The 21,683-nt window shown below is 43.0% G+C and overlaps 1 protein-coding gene across 1 annotated transcript in view; it reads left to right on the top strand.

Moving 5' to 3' along the window:
- Positions 1-21,683, top strand: part of luzp2 (leucine zipper protein 2) — a 144,026-nt gene that overhangs the window by 116,485 nt on the left and 5,858 nt on the right. Inside the window, exons 7-11 of the mRNA XM_053422666.1 lie at positions 2,985-3,047; positions 6,857-6,931; positions 7,845-8,012; positions 16,606-16,710; positions 20,702-20,776. Coding sequence (XP_053278641.1) covers positions 2,985-3,047; positions 6,857-6,931; positions 7,845-8,012; positions 16,606-16,710; positions 20,702-20,776 — 486 coding nt within the window. The remainder of the gene's footprint in view (positions 1-2,984; positions 3,048-6,856; positions 6,932-7,844; positions 8,013-16,605; positions 16,711-20,701; positions 20,777-21,683) is intronic.

Below are 21,683 nucleotides of genomic sequence, written 5' to 3'. Positions count from 1 at the left end.
TAGCGACAGCGGCACCGAGTCACATCACCTCAAGTGCAAGTGTCAAAGGGAAAGGAGCCCTGCAGATTTCTGGTGTGCACATAAGCAATAAGGAAACTTCAGGCCTATCAGGGGCTTTCCGCTGCTACATCAGATGTTTTCTTTTCTGCAGGATTTGGAGCAAACCAAAACAACACAGTAGCGAAAGAGATTTTTTGTCGGACACATTTATTCTTTATAAATAAGTTAGTATTATATAAATTTGTGATAAAGAAATGATAAATATGTTTCATGAACTAAACATTCTCGCTGCATAATACTGTATCACTTTAAGTTAGTTTACAAAGTTGGCAAACACATTTTTTTTAGTTAGACCAGAGGGAATGAATCAGGGAGCAGGTTCCCAAATACATCACGATATGAAAAGAGTCCATCCAGAATCTCTCGGAGTGGAGCATCTCTTTTCTGGTCTTGTCATGAATAATAAATAAATATAAACCTGGCAGAACACAAAAGTGTCAAAAACATGCTTATGCAGGCGTTTTCAACTGTGTCATTGACAGCTGTAGACATCGTCCCCACAGAGACGATGACTGTCAGCGATACTTTTCATGGAAATCTGGAGATTGGTGTTTTAAAATACTGCATCCCTTTGGTTTGTAACTATTTAAAATGCAGGTCTCACTCTTGCAGGGTCTGAACCATCGGGAGCAGCAGCAGCAGAGAGGTGCTACTGGTTTTCTCCTGGGCCGAGCAGACAGCTCACATGATTCATTCTCAGTAAATAATAGACCAATGCTTTGGCAATTCCAAGAGCTCAGCACATCTATAGATGCAGATATTTGCTTTTATAAGTTCACGCCACACAGGGGTTCGACTCCGTGTCCTCTTTATGACTCATTCATTTATGACTCATTCTATTACCAGCAAGTATCTCAAAAGCTGCACTCAACAAATTAATTTTCTTTGTATGAGTTCACATTTCATTTTAAGAGCCGGGCCACAGGAAAGCAGACGTAAAGATCCCAAATTAGATACGTTGCAGTGAGCGTGAGTGTTTAAATGAGCTTTTTCTTAACCTTACAGTTGTTTATGAGGAGCCCTAGGATGTAATTTTTGAATCTAGTTACAGAAGACAGAGATGAGTGTGGGCTCACGGCTGTATCCTGGGAAGAGCAATAATAAGATAAAGAATCTAATTTAGAAAAATATGAATTTGGGAAACTGGTACACAGGAGCTCGTAAAGCACAGAGAACCCTCTGAGGGGAAATTGTCCCTCAGCTCTGGCTTCAGAGGGTTTTTAGTGCAGGATTAGACCTCGTGGCACTTTTTTACTGCTGTTGGAAAGAAAGTACAAAGGTAGAAAGAGAGATTTGTAAAGATTTTGAGACAGAAAGAAATATATATAAAGAGTATAGATGTATTGACCCTCAAACCTTCAAACAAATGAAGAAACGTGCTTGTTTCTAGCGTATTTATCCCATAATGTTTGTTTTCCACTTCAATCGTGTATTTTGCAATTTGAAAATATGTTCAAATGTCTTTCCTGTGTGTATTTGCAAATTGAAATGTGCATAAAAAAGACAGGGACCAAAAAGGAGGAATTGATATAGACCAGAGGTTACAGTCCGGATCTGGAGCCGGAACCCGACCTTTAACCTATAAATCATTGATAATTTCCCCCAAAAACATTTCTATTTTGACCTGCACAGCTTTTTTAGCCGTCACAACACTGGTTCAGTGGCTCAGGAAACTCCCAGACCAACTGGATGCATCGTAAACCATCTCAGAAGACGTCAATCAAATTGTGAACTCTGAACTCAGGTCCTGGCAGGACAAGCTGGATCTAAAGCTACAGCTTCTTTCACTGAACAACAGAAGAAGAAGAGTGGGATAAGAGAAGGAAAGAAGTATTAAAGATGTTCAGCTGTAAGATAAGTAGTTGACAATTAGTCCTGCTAAGTGGAAATGGGGGTAGCAACAATAAGAATAAGGGAAACTTAATTTAAGTGAAATTAAGTATATCATTTATGTACTTATGTATAATCCATTTTCTTCAGTGTGAAAATGAATAATAAATATTGTGAAAATAAAAAAATGTATAAATAATATATCAATAAGATGATATTTTAATATACAGTACATCACAAGGAAGCATTATAATTATGACGTTCAGGACCTTGGCTCGAGGACATGTCTCTCGAATGTTTATTGAATTCCCCTGATACAGAAAAGACGTCACAAGATATTGAGCCTCTGCAGCTCGATGGGCAACAAGCTACACACACATTGATTGATTGATGGGTTTCAAGTGGAGCGAGTGCACTTTTACTTGCATCCTAAACACTCACAGACTGCACAATGCCCACAGTGTGAATTATCTACGAGAACATCGAGTCTCAATGATGACGCAGCGTGAAACCCTGTGAGCGGCTGCTGAGTCCCGGGTGGAGGCTTCAGAGCTGCAGCTCCCATGATGAGCGGCTCGGAGCACGGCTGTGTGTGGGGGAGCTCTGTGGGAGAAGCTCTGTGCTCCACGCACCCACTGATCTGGAGCAGCCGAGCCAGAGCCGGCCACTGTGCACCACGTACGAGGGCGGCATTAAATAAAAGAAATGTGTGTGTGTGTGTGTGTGTGTGTGTGTGTGTGCTGCTGCTTCCCGATGGCAGGTGGGCGCCGGCTGTAATCTGCTTGTGCGGTGATGGCCGTGGTAATGTGTGTAGTGGGAGTGAGAACTCAGAGGTTTAGACAGTGGGCAAGAAGTCAGTGCATGACTGCATCATTGTGTGGACTATGCAGTTCAGTGAAGGGGAGATTTGATATTTTCTTCCTCTCAGCGGGGGGGGGGGCCTCCCTCTAAGCCGGAGCTCTGCCCAGGGAACACTCACAAAGGCTTCTTCTGCTGCAGCCGGCAGAATCCTGCTACGTGATCTAAAACCAATTTCTCCATTTGAATAAGCTAACACTTATTTTTTTTTTTTCCCCCTTATCTTCTTCTTGCAGTCCAAAAAGATCCAGGCTCAACTGAAGGAACTGCGGTACGGGAAGAAGGATTTAATTTTTAAGGTAAGCACAAACAAAGCAGGGGGAGGGGGGGGGGGGGGGGGGGGGGGGGTATTGTATTATACTAGCTCCAGACCAGCGGTAAACAGGTACTTCAGAACACCTTGAGAGGATGATCCAGTTACACAAGGCACTCCAATTAATTCAGGATGCAATTACAAAGCCCCGTCCAGGAGGCAGACGCCTGCGAAGTTAAGTGGCCGACACTTAGTCTTGGTCCCGTCCTCTGCCCCCTTGTGCAGCGAGGACTAACTGGTCTCAGATCTGAGAGCTCAGGTCAGGCCGACCTTTCAGACCTGTGTGCGGCGCTAAAATGTCAGTTGACTTTTGACGTCCCTAAAAGTTCCCTAAAAGTCCCCAAAGCTCCGTCAGACGTAAATGAATTTAAAAAAGGACTTGTCCCCGTCCAGACTTGATTCTATGCGGCTCCTAATGCCTGCATGTATTATCCCCGGATGTCCTGTCCCCTTGTTCTATTTCTAGCCTGCGAATGATGGATGCATTGACTTGTTTGCTCGGTGTCACTTCTCTTAAATCCTTGTCCCCAAATTGCATCAGTCACAACAACAACAAAGTCACCGAACCTTTCACGTGGACGTTCGGGACATTAAGGTCTCGGAGATTCTGGCGTTACAGGAGGACGATTCTGATTTGATCACATTACGTCTCTGTTGGACAAAAGCAAGTCAACTTGGGAGGGAGGACAGTCAGTGTTCCTCTCTGAGGGAAAGGTCAGAGGGAAACGCATCATGTCCCCGATCCCCACTGATCCCTCGAGCCTGGAAACAAATCTGTATTCCTCATGTGCTGTGATCGAAAGCCCAGAGGGGGGGGGGGGGGGGGGGGGGGGGGCAGGAAGTGGAGAAGAGTCACTCAAGTTGGGGAAATGTCACCAGCCTCTCAGGGGGGATGTCAGTCAAGGCACCTTGACCGGGAGCCGATTGAATTGGGCTGTTGTACCGTGGCAAAGTGCATTTCGCAGCAGAATGTCACACACACACACACACACAATTCAACACAACACGCCGGGCGACAGACGAGGGAACAAAACGAAATCTGGAAACCTCAAAACCAAATTATTTTCATCCTCCTGGTGGACTGGTGGAGCTTTAAAGATAATAGAGGGAGGTGTTTTGACAAAACACATTAATGTGGATTTACAAAATGGATTTACAATGGAGAGTTTTCCATCAATATGTCTCAGAACTTTGTGAATCAGCCTCAGAACTGTAAACACCACGCAGAGGCAGGTTCCCCTTCACTTGCTCAGCCCTTCAGATTAAAATAACGTCGGAGGAACCGGCCGTTCCCTCCCTGTGTTTCCCTGAGAGACATCGTTTCTGGCATTCAAGCTTTCTGTATTTCTTCTTCTCTCCGTCAGTCCACTTTCAAATTTACCCCTCGAGCTGTTTCTCCGCCAGCTTAGGACACAAAGACAACAGAAGAGAAAGGAAAAAAAATGAATGGCCTGATGTAGTTGCATGCCTGGACTGGCAGAGTGGCCGGTAACCCACTGCCCCCCCCCCCCCCCCCCCCCCCCCTCCCTAATGGACTCCGCACAGAAACCTGGAGCCCGGCACTCAGAGGCACTGACCCTGAAAGTCAGGCTTTCTGGGTCAGTGTCTTCAGAGTACTACCCACTGATGATGTGTGCTGGATGGATGGATAGATGCAGTGCTTTATTAATCCCAAAGGGAGTTACTGCTACACACTAACACAGTCCTCACATCCTTTTGAAGACACACTGAGAGCAGGCTTTTCTATTCCTGTGTGCACCAGTCCAGCCCGGAGTCATTATTCAGATTATTCACTGGTCCACATTTTTCCTAAACTCAGCACTTGGTGTTGTTTTGCAATATTTCTTCCCGGCGCCATCACATAAACATAGAGAAATGTTTAGGGCAGCAGAAAGTGCTGTATGAGCAGTTAGTTATTTTCTTATTTATCCCTCATTCAACCAGGAAGTAAACAGAGTCTATTCTGCCAGGGAGTCAAGAAAGGTGGTAAACACTTAAATGAAAAACAGGTTCTTATCTAAATACAATGAGGGACAGATTAGCACAGACGTACATTCACCTGTTTACACATATTCACACAGAGCTGGTATATCTAGTGCTTTGTCAGCCATGCATCTAAGATGAGATGAGATAGAACTTTATTGATCCCAAAGGAAATGTTTGTATAAGATACTGCTCCAAAATGACAATAAAAAAGAATACAAACAATTAAAGGGAAATATAGAAATAACAAATGCAAAGGATTCACACACACAGCCACCAGGGGTAAACTGTGGTTTAGTGTCTTGCCCATTGACACTTCAGAAGACGAGTCAGGAATCGAGTCACCGTCCCTCCGATGAGTGGACGACCCGCTCTCCCTCACAGTCGGGCCCTTTTATTAAGAGAAGGTTCACATTCCAAGCTCGGTCCGATGTCCTCCTCATTCCAAGCATGTGGTGCATGAAATGAAAAGTCCGCTGCCAGTTATTTTATAGCAAACATCTAATCATGTCCCCGGCGTCTTAAAAGAATCGGACTGTAAAAAGCCTTTTTTATCTGTGCCTTTAAATATCCTTTATGTTCAAAATAATTCAAATGTCTATAAGGGAATAATTATTCCCGCTCATTCACCATTTGGCTCAAAAAGATTTTATCCAAGCCTCCACATCCACGACTGAAGATCTGTTCTTCAAACTTTTATTATTTCCTCAGGATCTCGAGCGCAGCCCAACAGCTACAAACCACTTTGTCCTAAAACTCGCTGTAAAGGAAAAAAGGAAGATCTGATTCTCGGGCGTCTTTTAAAAACCCGGAGAGCTGAAGGTCGCCCCGCCCTTGACTTTCACCGCTCCGTTCATCCGTCACCGAAACACACACACACACACATCATCACAGACATGTTCATCACTGAAATCACCACCTTGCTGACAGGAATCCAGATGAATCCGACAAACATGCAACCACCCCCCCCCCCCCCGCTGTGTCCCCCAACTCACTCAGGTCGAACATACGTCTATTAAACGAACCCAAAACAGCCCAAGCACTTTTCCTTGTTGTCCCTTGTTTGCTGAGTTAGTCGACCTTGGCTGTTTCAGAATGAGAGTCCGTGCAGTCCATCATTTTGAGAGGCCAGTAAAAGACACCTAATAAAAGTTCATGGCTCAAAGTCCATCAGCGAGGACACTTTTACACCGACTGCATGCAAATGATCCCCATACAACTTTTCCCCTTTCTTCTGGATGATGAATTTATCAATAATAGAAGACCCCCCCCCCCCCCCCCAGCAGGGCGCCCCCTGCTGATCTCTTCACTGTTTCTGTCCATCGGCTCGTTCACTGGAAAAAGGGCCATTTTGGGCTCAGGGATTAAACTCCAGCAATGATGTTCATTAAAGGGTTTGATGGTTTTAGGGCGTCTGATGGGAACAGATTGGTATCTGAATACCCTCTGCACTTCCTCTGCTCCAGGAAATAGATAGGTATCATTCAGCAGAGCAGTTTGGAGCCAAAATTAAACTAATGATTAAATGATTGAATTGCAGCTTCATGATTATGGAGGGTTATGAGATCCAAGTACTTTCAGACTCAGTGTTAAATGCATATCAACGACAATGAGTTTCGATGCTGGATCGATTTGTATCAGGGTGTGTGTGTTTATGTGTGTGTGTGTGTGGTATTACAGATTCTCATTCCTTTGTGCTATGGATTTGTGTTATTGATAGCACTGCTGAGTTGAGCTCTGGAAGCGGAGACGTGCTTTGTTTGCACGGAACAAAGAAGCTCCGGCCGTTTCAAAAGTCCTGTCTTTGTGCAGGGGCAGCAGCTGATGGACCTGGAGCACAAGTTAACCATCGCCAAGGAGGAGCTGGAGAAGACGGCCCTGGATAAGGTGAATAACAGGGAAATATTACAAGATAGTTTATTCTCCCCATTGTTGTTTTCACTGCTTTATTTACTTATTTGATGTTTAACCTTTATCTAATGTCCCCTCTCTTGTCCGACCCATTTAAAGCCTGAATAGAGAAATGGTATCTAAATTATTTAATGAAGTATGTGTAGTAATATTAGTCAGAATAAATCCCTGTGGAAAGCTGATTTCAGACAGTTTCTGAACTGCGAACAAACTCCAAAACAAAAACATATGATTTCACGAAGCTAAATCTAAACATCACATCACAACAGGACATCACCTGAACCCTCCGGAGATTCCTGTGGTTCCGTGCACGGGTCTGAGCGCAGAATCTCCGCTGAGTTGAAAAGTAAACTCCAGAGAAGTCATGTCCTCGAAACAGCTTCAGAGAGCAGGTGTCCGAGGATGGACGTGAAGTGTAAAAGTAAAAAAAATAGAGGTTTCCATCCTCGGTATTGACAAATTCCTCATTAAAGAGGCTTAATTCTCAAAATGTTTTGCTTCCGCAGATTGAAGAATGGCCTCAGCTTTATGCATGAGGTCTAATGTTGTTTTTAAACGTGTGGTTATTGAGACACTGTCACTGGGAGCGAGGTGGATGAGTTAAAAATGCACGGGGAGAAAAGTGCTGATCAGGCAAAACGGGGGTCGTTCTGCTGCTGGAGCTTTGACATCAGAGGCTGTTATAAAGTAATCAAACCAACCGCTCTGTCCATTATCATCATTATTGATTAAAGGTAAATGATCTCTGGTGAGTTCCACTTCATGTGTCGCCTAACGACGCCTCCCCGTGGCTTTAATGCTTTAAAGTGAACCTCTCCTGTGGATGGAGGGAGTGATGCAGCCGCTCAGGAATCTTCTTGTGTGTGTGTGTGATCTTGTTTGGGGACAGGAGTCCCAGCTGAAGGCGCTGAAGGACACAGTTCACATCTGCTTCTCCGCCGTCCTGCACAACCAGCCCAGCGGCAGCCACAGATTCCCCGCCGCCCCCACCCACTTGTTCAGATACTCATCGCTCATCAACAGCTCCAGAGTCACCTATCAGCAGCCGCACGCCAAGGTAACCCAGTGTTCACCGCTCCTCACTGTGATTTAATGTTTATTCAAAGAGAAAAGACCTGCAGTGTTGTATAAAAATTCAACCTGTTTATATGGAATAATTGAGGTGAGCTTGGTTTACTGTACAGAGGAGGTCCTGCTGTCCTTGAGCCAACACGAGGCCTTAGGTCTAAAGACTTCAACGTGTGCTCTGCAAAGATTAACAGTTTATATTGTTCATATTTCACTAAACAGACCTTGAGAATGTATTGAAAATACTGTTGGAGGTTTAACCGGTGGGTTTGTATTTGAATGGGTTCAGTTTTTAACACAGAAATGTTCTCTTATCAACCTGCATGTTTTTCTCTTTACAATTACTGGCACAACTCCACCACATGTTGTCCTCCACTGCTGCAATTACATTCAGACCAAAATGACTAAAAGCAGCTGCAATTATAAGGAAATTACAACAAAACATGTTGTGCTGCACATGTCTGTCAAAGGCCTTGTTCACTGTGGCCCTGGATGAACTAACACAGAACTCCTAATGCAACATGCATCCCATTCCTGCCTTCTTGTGATTCATATCAGAACCGTGAGCCACATTCTGAATTGTCCACGTTCCAGGAGCAGATTAATAACAACAGCTCTTTTCCTTTTGAGTGAAACTTATCAGAAACCCACGATGCCAAAGAGCCACAGTGTAGAACAGACGTGGAACATGATGATCTAAAGTTATCCAGTTAGTTGACGTGCACCCACATGTCCAGCAACACCTGAAATAAAACAGGGCAGTGGAAGAGGGCTCATTAATTGTTTACCAATTGTTTATTCATGGCCCAAATATTGTCCGTAGTGCGTGAAATACTCGTTCTAATCATGCTGGTTATTAAGCAGTACATCCACTAGAGGTCAACGCAGAGTCGAGACTTTCTGACAACAACAAACTTTGCCACAGTGGACGAGGTTGTGATAACATAACTAAGTTTCTGTCTATTGCAAAAATGTCTTCTTCGTGTCCTTTGATCATCTCACTTGAAATATTGTCAACACTGCCCCCCGACAGTTTCCAGTGGTACTGCTCTGTTTCTTCTGCCTCGTCCATATCTGTTATATTTCAGAAGACATCCACTGGAGGCCCCGTTTTTATACTTATCCAACATTGAGCCCTTATCAAGTCCCTTGCCACAATCTTTGTGCCATAACCTCAGAGTTTCACAGGTTTAGTTGAAGAAGGGAATAACTTTAATGTATAATGTGTCGGGGGGGAGGTTCAGTTTAGTTTCGGTGTGGGGCCCCCGAGGCACCTGTTAGCCCGGAGCCACCAGAATCCCTTGAAACCCTCCTGGGTGTCTGCAGTGAAGAGGCCTGTAGCCCCGAGTTCTCCTCACAGTGTCTGGTCAGTTGTTAGTTGACCTCAGTTTAAACTCAGCAGCTCCAGTGTCTGAGGGGGGAAATAAGAGATAAGTTTGTTTTGTCAAGTGAAAAACGGAAAGTAAGTGGGATTCGGGATTTGCCTCCGTCTGTCTGCGGAGAAGTATAATTTTCCCGCTGACTTTCCAGATAAGATAAGCCGGCTGCTGTTTTTGCATTTTTCGAGGAAAAAAACTATTTTTCCTCTCCTCTCTGCGTAAACTCTCTCAAATTAAAATTCATTTCACGCTCTAACTCCCGGCATGGCGACGTCATGGGAAAATAACTCGGTGCCAAACTCTTCACCTCACCGCTCATTGGAGCGAACACAGCATAATGTCTGTGTTCTGAGTTTAAGTGTTTGCTGATTGTTACGTTCTATTCAAGTGGCTACTTGTCAGATTGATGCCCTCAGCGTCTCTTTCTAGAGAGAAACAGCCCAAAGAAATAATCACGACCAAACATAACAGTTGGGCGAACACCAATCCAGAGGTTTTTCAGAATAATAGCGCATCTAAATCGAGCAGCAGTCGTGGTAATTGATGTCAGTCTTTGTACTCTGTAGCTCTGGAAGTAAAGCCCAATTGCTTCAGGGCATTATGGGAGTTTTTTGGTGCGTAGGGAGTTAAATCTGGTTCCCTGTGAAATTATTAATTCAATGTGACACAGCCTTTGTCTCGGGCTTGTCAAAGTCAAGGTCGCAGTAGACTCGACTGAGGGATCAGGATTTAATCCCTTTCAAGAATAAAAAAAAAAGGTGACTGCCGAGAGGATTCACTGTAAAAAACAGGATTAGGGCCGTCAGTGTCGATAGTGCTTCTTGTTTTACTTGTACAGCACTTTCACATTTTGAGAATAAAGTCATGTGTCAAGGATTTATCTGGTCAATACCCTTTTAATTATAAAAAAAAACTAAAAACCCGATACACTCTGATTCATAACAAGTCCACGAGTATTTCTGTTTCTCTGCAGAGCTGGAGCAGAACATCACTTTAGTTTTCTCGAGGATTTACTTCACAGGACCAACGTTGTTTCTCTCCCCCCCCCCCCCCCCCACCGAGCGGGGACGTCAGCCTCAATCACAGATCCTGTTAGTTCTGATTTCTGACACTCGGTCGCTCTGTCACTCTGGAACCATCGAGTCGGCCACAGCTCTACTGGGCCTTATCTGCCGTGATCCTGGAGAGCAATTCTGTCTTCAAGAGGCTTTTCTCCCCTCGCTGCAGTCACAACTTACTGGGCCTCTGTTTCACGGCTGCCTCACACATTTGACACACCACTTATGTTGTTTTTTATTTATCTATTTATTATTCTGCTTCACTGCCACTGAACCAACCAGTGCCATGACTGTTCCTCGGCTGGAGCATCGTACAAAACAATATTCTCTAAAACCCACTAACACCTGCCGACCAGGGCTCCACGATATAAGGAAAACATGTTGATGAATTGAAGATGTATTGTTCAGCTCTACTAGAAAGAAAGACAAACTCCTCTACCTGAAATGAGGAAGGAGTCAATTACCATTTATTAGCATTTAAAAACCTGCTTATACGAGTCATTTGGTTTATATGAGGTTTGTTTTTAGCTTTCTTTCCACATTTAAACTCTATTTTTTGCAGCATTACATCAGATTGCAGTTTTTTAATTCTCTCATCCACGTTGGATTAAAACAAGCCAATCAAATTAAAGCATGTGTGTAAAATAAGCAAAAATAGGTGCAGGTTGTTTTCTTATTAATTGTTTTATGCTAATGAAGTTATTTCTTCCCATTGCATTAGCATACAAACAGCAGCAGTCCACTGGTGAGCAGTAGCTTATCTCCTGTAGGCAGGTTACAGTTTGACGGGGCCGTGTGATGAATCTGAGCTCACCGGCACTGGAAAAAGATTACTGGGATGCTCCATCTGTCCACTGGGCCAGTGCCTGTGGAGCTGGGTAACATCTCCTGTACATCACTGCCAAATCTACCTCAAATTAAGTCGGGGGGAGAAAAAAAAAACACAATCGTCCTTACTGTGCGTGATGGAGCCAAACAGCCGAGTGGTGGGGTAACGCTCGACTGACAGGGAGGCAAATGTCAGGGACCCGGCTCTCTGATGACCCCGTGCTGTTCCTCATTACGCTCATTAACGGCACAAAGGAGCTCAGCCATGTTATTACATCCTTTATCTCCCTTTCTGTTGTGTGCGGTTTTTTGACATATTAGTGTGAGCGAACGCATGTAGTTAAGACATGCTAATATTTCTACAAACGCACGGCTAATCTGCCGCTAATTGCTGTTGGTGATCAAAAGGCAATTATTTCAACACGTAGCAGCAGCTGTGTTACCCCCCCCCCCCCCCACACACACACACACGAGACAAACATTTATCCACGTTGAGTTTCATGAGGACACTTAGATTGAAGTCGGCTTTGTTTTTTCTTCTTAAATCCAAAGTGGGAATGTGTGCAGGGAGGTTTTGCTCGAGCACTCGCCGACACCGCTCGGAGATTCAAGCTCTAGGGTAATGGGCCTTAAGCACTGGACCCTCGCAGCCCCCCCCCCCCCCTCACACACACACACACACACACTGTTTTTCTAGCCGGTGAAAGATTCATTAGCGTGAGGATGCACAGATCAGCAAGATAGGAGTGGAAGTTGCTTCATATTTAACCGTCTCGGGGTAGGGAGCCAATTCTCGTGGTTTCCGATAGCATGCAATTTTCATCAAAGTAATGGGAGATGATGTCTGAGAGGCCCGGAGCCCTGTGTCGGGCGGAGGAATCGGGCATTTCATTGCCCCCGCTCTCAGCACTTAATATTTACTTTTATGATTGTTTCCTCGTGTACATAAAGCGACGGGGAAATTCATCTCTGCCATGCAGGGAGGAGATAGGAGGTGGATGACGGAGCCAAGAAAAGCAAAGATATTTATCAGCTGACGTTGGAGCGTAGAGGAACATTCGCTTCAATACCTTTACCAAGAAGTCCACTTAAGTAATGGTTCCGGAATAAAGCTCCTAGATATTAAACTTTCATAGTCTGCCAGTTACAGGTAACACGATAAGGCAGGAAATGGTTATTTAAAGAAGAGAAGCCCATCATCGTTCCCATCTTTATTTCCCTGTCCATCTAAATGTAGTGAACAATCAAACAGAACATTCCCTGATAGTAACTGTTCTCGGTTGAAGCACTTTATCCAGGTTCTCATGTTAAACGCTTCCCCCCCTCTTCCATCGCTCCACTGTAAAATTCTGCTGATTCTGACGGAGGCTGTCAAACGTTGGGAAATAATGGATGAAGCGTTTTCGCCCACAAGCGACCACATCCACGAGCAGAGCCGCTTCCCCTCCACCTGCCCCGGGAAGACGCTGCCTGAGCTGACGGAGGAAGAATGGGCTCCGACAGTGACGGGGTGCTTGTGTTCAACTGTCTCGGTTTATGCTCAGAGGAGAACATTTCTGACCCAGATTGGGAAGGTACCACATCCCCGCCGGCTGCAGACACATTCATCTTTCAGGAAACATCTCCTGGAAAAAAACAGACGTGTTAATCGTTCACTGTTTGTTGCAGACGAGACAAAATCCAAAGGTTGCTCCATACGTCAAGTGCAACTAATTTCATCTAATCAAATAGTTTTCAAATCAATTTCCAGGTTTCTATCTTACATTTTGTTTCCTTCTCATGTGACTTTATACGGAGGGAACCTGAACTCTGTGAACACATCCACCAAGGCCCGACAGTCCCTTTTAAATTCTGAAGCTATTGCAGATACATGTTAACTCTTGATTCCAGACTCTTTGACATATTGGTGATAGTTACAGGTTTCCAGTGTGTTAACATGCAGCAGCTACGAAAAGGACACTCCCCTGTGAGAGCCCATTTAAATTAGCTTGACCTGGATCTTTATTTGGATCCACTGATCACACTCGTAGATTTCATCCCCTTAACCTGATTCAAATTTTCCCGATCAAGATAAATACATTATTCCCTGGGGATTGAAAATGTACCTCCCAAAGAAATATGCTTCTCTGGGGTTAATATGAAATAGCAACTTACTGTACAACGACTAAAGTACATTGTCACTATCCAAAGTAAATTATAGTGATTATATTCTAGTCTGATTTTAAATGCAGGACTTGTAATTGAGTATTTCTACTTTGTTCTCGTGGTAATTTTACTCGAATAAAGAATCAGAACACTTTCAAACACTAGGTGCGTTTAATAAGTTAATGTGCATGAAGGATAAAAACTGAGTAAATGTTGGAAAAGTCAAACATGTAGATTTCCTGCACGGTTTATAAATGTCGAGATATTTCAGAACACGTGTCAATTGACAGGTTGGCCTTTTACTAATGTTGTATTTCTGTCTTCCTGCCTGCGTGAGCCGCGGAGCTGCAGATCAGCAGCGAGGTTAAACCTGCACAGATTGTTCCACAGTGCGAGTCGCTGACTGTGTGACGAACTGACACCGGATCAGTGAACAGTTCTCACGTCTACGTGGGTGAAAACATTTTCCTTTAGCCGAGGACATTGTGCCGCAGAGTTTAGAGGGAACTGATTCAAAGGACTGTCAGTGAGTCCGCAGGCAAATCATATATGTTAATTTGCAATTCAAAATTATAGACACGCAGAAATTTGTGCAGCAGATGTTGTGTTTCCTTGTTAGTGTTTGCTAATGCAAAGCAGTTGCAAATGAAGACCAACAACTCGACTCGTGTTTTAAACTTCAGTCTGATTGTTTTAATTTCTCGACTCAAATCAACAGCGTGTCCGTCCCTGTCTGTCGTCCCCTCCTCCGTCTGTCGCTCATTGGTTCCTACTGAAGACCTTCAAACACCCCATTAACTTATAATTACATTTCATAACAAAGGTCCTGGTCACTCTAATGAGGACTTATTACTAAACAAATGTTTTCCTCTGTGTTCGAGCCGCTCGTCCGGAACCAAACAGTGTTTTAAATCACTTTTCAGAACGCCTTTCAAAGTAAAGGTCTTTGATATATGAATGACAGCTCAGATATTGGATGTTTAAAGTTTTATTCAGCTATGACCGGTTGTTTCTGAAGAAGTCAAGGTTTGAAATAAACATTTTCTAAAGAGATAATATGTTTATCTCGCCGCCAGCACTGAGGTGAATGTTCCGAACACATTTCAGAAATATGACACAGGCTATGAATTTGATTTAAAAGCATTAGAGACTCGATGAAGATGATGAGAAACATGAATATTTACTCCTATGATTGTTTCCTTGTGTACATAAAGCCACGGGGGGGAATTTATCTGTGCATATGGTGAGTTTCCATTTAGGGTTCAACTTGGTGGTAGCGTCACTCATCAGTATTCACACCAGGTCGTCTGAAGCCTGGCATGCAAACAGCCGACGGTTCTTATTTACCACTTCCTTGGCCTCTAGCAGGGAGCATTTCTCACACCACTGGCTTTAAGTGCATCAACCCAGCGAGAGCCCTGTTTTTCATGTGGACATCATTTCAGGTGGTTGTGGTGGAGACGGCTCGTCCAGCTCCAGAGAGAACAGGTTCATCTCTGAGCGTCCGTCTTGTTTACCTCCCACCATCACCACATTGCTTTTCACTGCTGTCTGCGGCGGGTCACTTTACTCAAACATCGTTGCTCATCACTTGCAGCGCGGGAGAAAAATCCCAAAGCTGCTTCCTGGACTCACTTCTCACTCCGAGGTGATCTGTGCATCTTTATTCAGACATCAGTCACAGGCGGGTTTGAAGGTGGGACCTCTGGGACCTGCTGGTCGGTGCACAAACAACTCTTCAGCTCAGTTTAGTTTCAGAACAGAATCTGAGCAGGACAACAAACACAATGATGATGGGGCTCGGGATCGGGCTTCTATTGTTTTTAATATCTCTCTAATTAGACGTAGATTCCCTTTGTGTAAACTGAGGTTTCAGCCGATGTCCTTGTTTCATAAATCATAAATCATATGACTCGGGATGCACGTCATGCACAAATCGGTCTTTCAGCTAAAAGATAAAGATAAAGTAGCTTTATTGTCAATTTCTTCACATGTTCAAGACATACAAGGAATCGATAGGACGTTTCCCACTCTCCCACGGTGAAACATATAAAGTGCACAGGCACAACAGATAAGACAAGACATTTCCTAATACTAAGTAAACATATAGATTCAAGTACAAAAGCATAAGTTTGTCTAAAGTGTAAACGTAGTGATAAAAGTGATAAAAGTGCAAAAAGTACAGAGACAGTTTGTTGCAGAGCTTCTAGATGGATTAACTTAGAATGAGGTCATTCACTGTAATTAACCCCAATTATCAACCCACCATGACGTCGCTCATCAGTTTGTAATCCGCCATTTACAAGCCTCAAGTTTGGCTTCTTGTCCAGCGCCATCTTGGTTCTTTGAATCCAGGAGTAACCATATTTAGAGGTCCAGGGGGTGGAGCCTGATTCAGTCAGACTCCACCCCTTCCTGTATCTGAAACCTGCAAACTTGCCGCTAATAGACGTCTCACTTTGACTGCGTTTTGCTGCTTCTCTGTCAGAGTGCTGCCAGACTTTCAACCGTTAATCCTGCACGCTATGAGTTACCTGGTATCGAGACACAGGTTCTGTTCTGTTAACGTGTGACGTGGACAGACAGGAACCTGGCAGATGATTAAAAAGCTCCTGGCAGTCACATATAAGAAAAGTATATATCTTTGGGGATTTGGAATGCAGTCGCAATTTGTTCCTCACAAAATATATATTCTCAGTATCAAGTATCAGACGAGAATAGTGTGCTCTTTTCTACGCCTACTTTGTAAACCAGAGTTTAGAAGCAGCTGCTGTGGACGTGGAGTCTGATTTTTAACTCTTTTAGATCAAATAAAAACACAATTTAAGCAGAAATGTTGATATTAAGGAAAGTTTTTCATCTTTTTGCATCATGTGTGAAGGTTCATTATTTCTAGTACGTTCACCTCCAAGCTCTAATATCTCAATAATTCTCTTTTTAGTTTGCAGCCGCTCCTCTTTTTTCCTTCCTGCCTGTTTGGAGGTTGTGATTCCACCACTAACTTATTTACTACAAATAAATGAGCTGAGTTAGTTGAGATAATAAAACAAGCAGTTATTAAACATTTGAGTCCGAACTGATTTAATAGATTTTCCACGGCTGCATCAACGAGACATTTACACGTTGTAGTTTCAACCCAAAGTTCAAATGTCTGTTGTTCTTTCTTTTACAGGACATCTCCAGAGTCCAGAGAATCGTCCCCGACAGTAAATCACCCGTGAACGTGGGAGTAACGAGGAGAGAGGCTGTCGGAGTGAAAGCGTGCCAGATGGAAAAGGTGAGTGTTCCCACTAATTAAATCGTAATGGCCTGTGTGACCTCGGGGGCCCGGATCCATGACGTTCATCTGTTCACTGAATTCATGCTCAAGTCCCTCAGAAGGAGTCCAACACTACAAGTGTCTCCAAGAGATTCATTAGCTGGAAGAGTTAATGCAACAACTGTAACAGGTTCTAGTCGGAGGATTCTTAAAGTGAATGGTTTTTATAGTTTTTGAATTGAATATAGTTGTTATAGCAAGTTACCAAAGGGTTTTTACTGTCGCACTGAAAGCATTCCTCATTTCTATAACTTCTTTATATCTGAGGATTTGCTGCTTCCTTCATAATACATTTTGTAGGTTTGAATTTTGAGACAAAAGACGTAAAGATAAAGAACTCGTCCTCGATAAATGTAACACAGGTTATTTGTGCCATTTCAGACACTGACAGGATTTCATCAACAGAAAAAAAAAACGATCAAACTCTTTTCAGAAGAATCTTCTCTTTTTTATCCGAGCAAATGAAATGTCTTTGGTTTTTTAACGGCTTGTCGGAAAAAAATGTATGTCAACTTCTCAACCTCTCAACACATTTTGCCATTTTCCATCGATCGTGAAGAGAATATAAATATACAGGATTATACCACCTCACAGTTTTTACAGCTACACCAAACACGTACATTTACATCCAGGTCAATCCCGTCTTGTAATGTGAGGAATTCAAGCAATGTCTATTTGCAGAACAAAATGTCGTCAATGTGCGGTTGACCTTTGACCTTTTTATGTAAAATGACTAGTAGATTATTACCTCTGCCAGTTAGATTCCTTTTGTGTGTTATTTATCAGCATTTTAATATCACTTAGTTGAAAGAATTTGTTGGACGTGTCAGGGAAGAACTCATTGTCTTCGTGTGGATCCAGGAATGTTTTTAACTTTAATTCTCCCAGGGAACAATTAATGGATCTAGATTTTAACTTGAATGAATTTAAGAGGACTGTTGTGTTTTGATTTGTGCTCGTCTGGTTTGTGTTGAATTTCTTAAGCCAAAAACAAGGTTGTGTGAGTGACCCTGACCTTTGACATTTGACCACCAAAAGCTTTTCAGTTCATCCTTCGGTCCAAGTGAACGTTTTAAATAAATCGCTGTTAAATCTCAGTAAAAGACAAACTTTGCACCTTCCAACTCTCCTCAAGGAGCCTTTGAGTCACATCTGCACTCGACCAGAGCAAACACAGCTTTAACCTGAGGAGCTTCTGGAACATGTGAAGGAGGCGAGTCTCCCACTGACACGTTGAAAACAGTGATTAACGGGGAAAAGAGGAAAACAGAGCTACTCAGGTCTGCAGCCTTTCTCCTCCAGGACCCAGGCAGCCGTGATCACTCACTTACCCAGAAGGTAAAGAGGCTTTGACAGAAGCAGGGAAGCAAACGTGCTCCATAAGGATTTTTTGACAAGCGATTATCAAGAAGTATTACGGGATAAGTTGACAGACCACAGGCTGGCCACCCGGAAGAAGGAAATTACCGTCTGTGGAAACTTTGTCAAAGCGATCGTTCCTTAATGAAACTGTGCCAAGAACAATGTTCAGCCGTGTCCAAAGATTTGAACATGTAATTTTAGCAGGGTTTTAAAATTCCTTCAGCGAGAGTGAGAAACCGTGTGATGCAGATAAGAGGAGACACGTTTGAAACAGAGACTCAGATGTTGTGTTTGCTCGTGGACGCCGCCGCCTCTCGTCCCCTCCTCCCTGCAGGCGCCACCAGGAAATGAGGAGCGACAGTGTGTGTGTGTGTGTGTGTGTGTGTGTGTGTGTGTGTGTGTGTGTGTGCGGTCCCCCGGCCTGTGGTGCGGTTTGAAAATGAAATGTGAAAGGTTTCACGGGCAATCTACTGCACGATTTGCTTTTCATAGACAAAGCTCATACTTAACAGGTTGAAATATATACGCCGCCGGTCAAAGGTTTTAAAACACCTCAATCTTTCCATCTTGAATTTACATAATTCAATGTCTCGGGGTCCTTTTGTACCGAGTGAAACCCGGGTTCCTTCTGCGAGTGTCAGACAGATGTCGTTTTCCATTCAGAGCACTCACTGTGTTTGAAAAGCAAACACACCTTCACCCATCAGGACACGGGTGAGTGTGTTGGTCCTTAAATAACCTTTTGATGCATTGTTGGTGATTTCACGTTGGATCAACAAATACTGGGATTAAAAGTCAAAGTTGCAGTATTTAACTGGGGTGCAATAAAAAAGATAGTAAAGATAACATAATAAAATTGTAATATCTGCCATTATCACAGTAATTTGTCAACATGCAATTGTATTTGTCTTTTACAAGCTTTTTAGAACCATGCACGTGTAACGACAACCTTTTTATCCAACTTAAAAGTAGCAAGAGTGAAACACAATGAATTATTTTCCTTGTGTTGTTCTGTTCCTGCATCGTGTGAAGCCTCCATCTTGTTCTTTTCTCTTCATGTTTCTGTTCAGTACGTTGCTGGAGGAAGAACCTCGGACCGACCAGTCTGTGTGTTCTCCCTGCAGCCGGCTGTTTTCCTTTATGATGCACGGTGGGGGGGGTGTAGTAACAGTTTGTTCCCACGCTGCCTTTGTGCAGAGGGTTAGTAAGTCATCAACAAAAGCTGTGTTGTAGAAATTGTTTGCATCAACTTTCAAGGCTCTAATTTAATTGCAGTGCTGTAGGAAATCTGTAAATTAACCCAATTCCCAAACCCTGAAATCCACTAAGAAATATATACATCACTTTTATAACAATTGAAATAGCAAGTAAATGCATTATTTTAAAATGTGGGTAAATCTAAAAATAGCAAAGGACACGTTTCCTGAAGCCAGTATGATTTTTGTTTTGTTTCTTTACTTTCAAGGTCACAAACACGCCGGTGAACGAGGTCAGTAGATTGTTGATGGCAGCTCGAAGGCCGGGGAGATGTTTTGATTTATTTGACTTCAGTCTCTTCAAACTTGATTCTGCTTGAATGGAGACGGATGGAATTTGATGCTCGTCAACACGTGAGGCTGAAGGGGGAATATCGACGTGTTCATGTTTCCATAACCGCTGATCAGAACTGAAACTGATAAACACATCGGACTAGAGTCAGATTCTCCATTTCACACTGAAGACTTAGCTAGAAGATAGTGGGTCTTTCACTGAACTCCTGAACTCCTTACATTTCAATAAAAGCATTTCACAGGCTCGTCCTCCACTCCTCACTCGTCCCACTTGTGGTGAGACACGTCCAAACACTCAGTGTAGAGCAGGTGCTTCCAAACACTTCATCCACAAAGGACCTGATAAAGCTGGAGAGGAGTAATTAATGGACATTAATGTGACAGTGTTTTGTGTTTAAAAAAATAACTCATTACCACTGACAAAGGGCTTTGGGTTTATCGCTCAGAGAAATGACTCACATCGCTTGTGCAGTTCTGTGATGGGAACAACGTCCTGTAAGGCTGCGACTTATGATTATTTTAAGTATTGATTGTTTCAGGATTTATCATTTTGTCTATAAAGGTCATGAAATGTTGAAAAAACGTCCGTCTCATCTTTTTAGGGCCCAAGGAAACATCTGGAAATTGTTTTTTTATCGAACCAGGATCCAAAAAACCGAGCGGCTTTCAATTTAAAACGGTGCATAGAATCAAACAAACTAGAAAAGCAGCAAACCAACAAATGTTTGTGGTATTTCTGTTGAGTAAATTATTTGAGCGATTATCACTCATTTGATCGGCAATTTTCTGGTTGATTACTGTCATCAAATCTCAATTCCAATGAGAAAGTTAATTGGATGATTCCACAGATGCAGAAGCCGTCGATGAAACGCTCTGTGACTTTCATGTGAAAACCGAAAGGGCACGTTAATGTCACTGATTCGAGTCTATTTATCGTCTGGCTCTGTTCATCTCACGTTTCCTCTGAATAAACCCAGTTCCCCGTTTCATGTTTCCCCTCCACTGCTCACTGAGTTATTCTCCCTCTGCTTCCACAGACCGGAGGCGACTGCTTCAAGAACCAGACGGAGGAATCGGCCCCGGACAGTAAAAAGCAACCAGAGGCCGAGCAGGTGAGCGTCACTGGGATTTAAAGGGAAACAACAACAGATGTAAAATGCTCACTTGTCAATCCAGTGTAATATTGTTTTTCTTAGGGTCATAAAGATTAAAATAACAAAACAAACGTATCATAATTTTCGCATCTTCAGGTCATAAAGGCTTTTTCTTTTACCTTTTTAAAAACATCTGAGGGTTTTTCTAATTCCACTGGACACTGTGGTTTAAATTAACATTTCACCAACAGGGGTAAACAATGCGTTTGTTGGGGCCAGTCTTTTCTGCCGCAGATTAATTTGGTGCATAATTTACAGAACTGTTAATGACGTGTGTCCAGGACTCAGAATGAACTCCACAACACCGTGTTTGTGCTGATGAAGAAACATCCAGTGCATCTCTCTGCTGCTCACTGATTTGTTTTTAATAGTATTTGGACAACGATGCAGCTCCAGTGCACGAGAGATGAGGCTTCAGGGAAATACGTCTGTGGGATTAAGCAATTCTGGGTTTTTAACCTTTTGTGGACAAATGGAAAAATATTGAATATAATCAGCTTCATCTTCTAAGTTGCTCTTCGGTGGTGGATTAAAGCAATTTGTCATTTTCAGTCTGCTGCAGCTCTGAGAATAAGTGACTGCTTCACACAGCAATTTAAAAATCAACATGTTTAAAACACGTAGGAGAGACTACACAGATTTACATGAACTAATAACAACATAAACAGGATTGGAGGTACACTGCAAACCTTGGTGTGCGCTGGATAAACCCCCGATCAGGCAATGCTCGCTTTAAATTGTATTAATGATCATTTATATCTGCAATCATCGTGATATAATTTATATCTTTTGATAACAAAGGATTATTTCATATGAATCAGCTGTAGATCATATCTCTAATCTTACTGGTTTCAAATGTTGCATC

The sequence above is a fragment of the Pleuronectes platessa genome, chromosome 1 (assembly GCF_947347685.1).
Source record: "Pleuronectes platessa chromosome 1, fPlePla1.1, whole genome shotgun sequence".
Taxonomy (NCBI): Eukaryota; Metazoa; Chordata; class Actinopteri; order Pleuronectiformes; family Pleuronectidae; genus Pleuronectes; species Pleuronectes platessa.
Note: the sequence above shows the minus strand (reverse complement) of the source record. Positions and strands in the feature narration are given on the sequence as shown.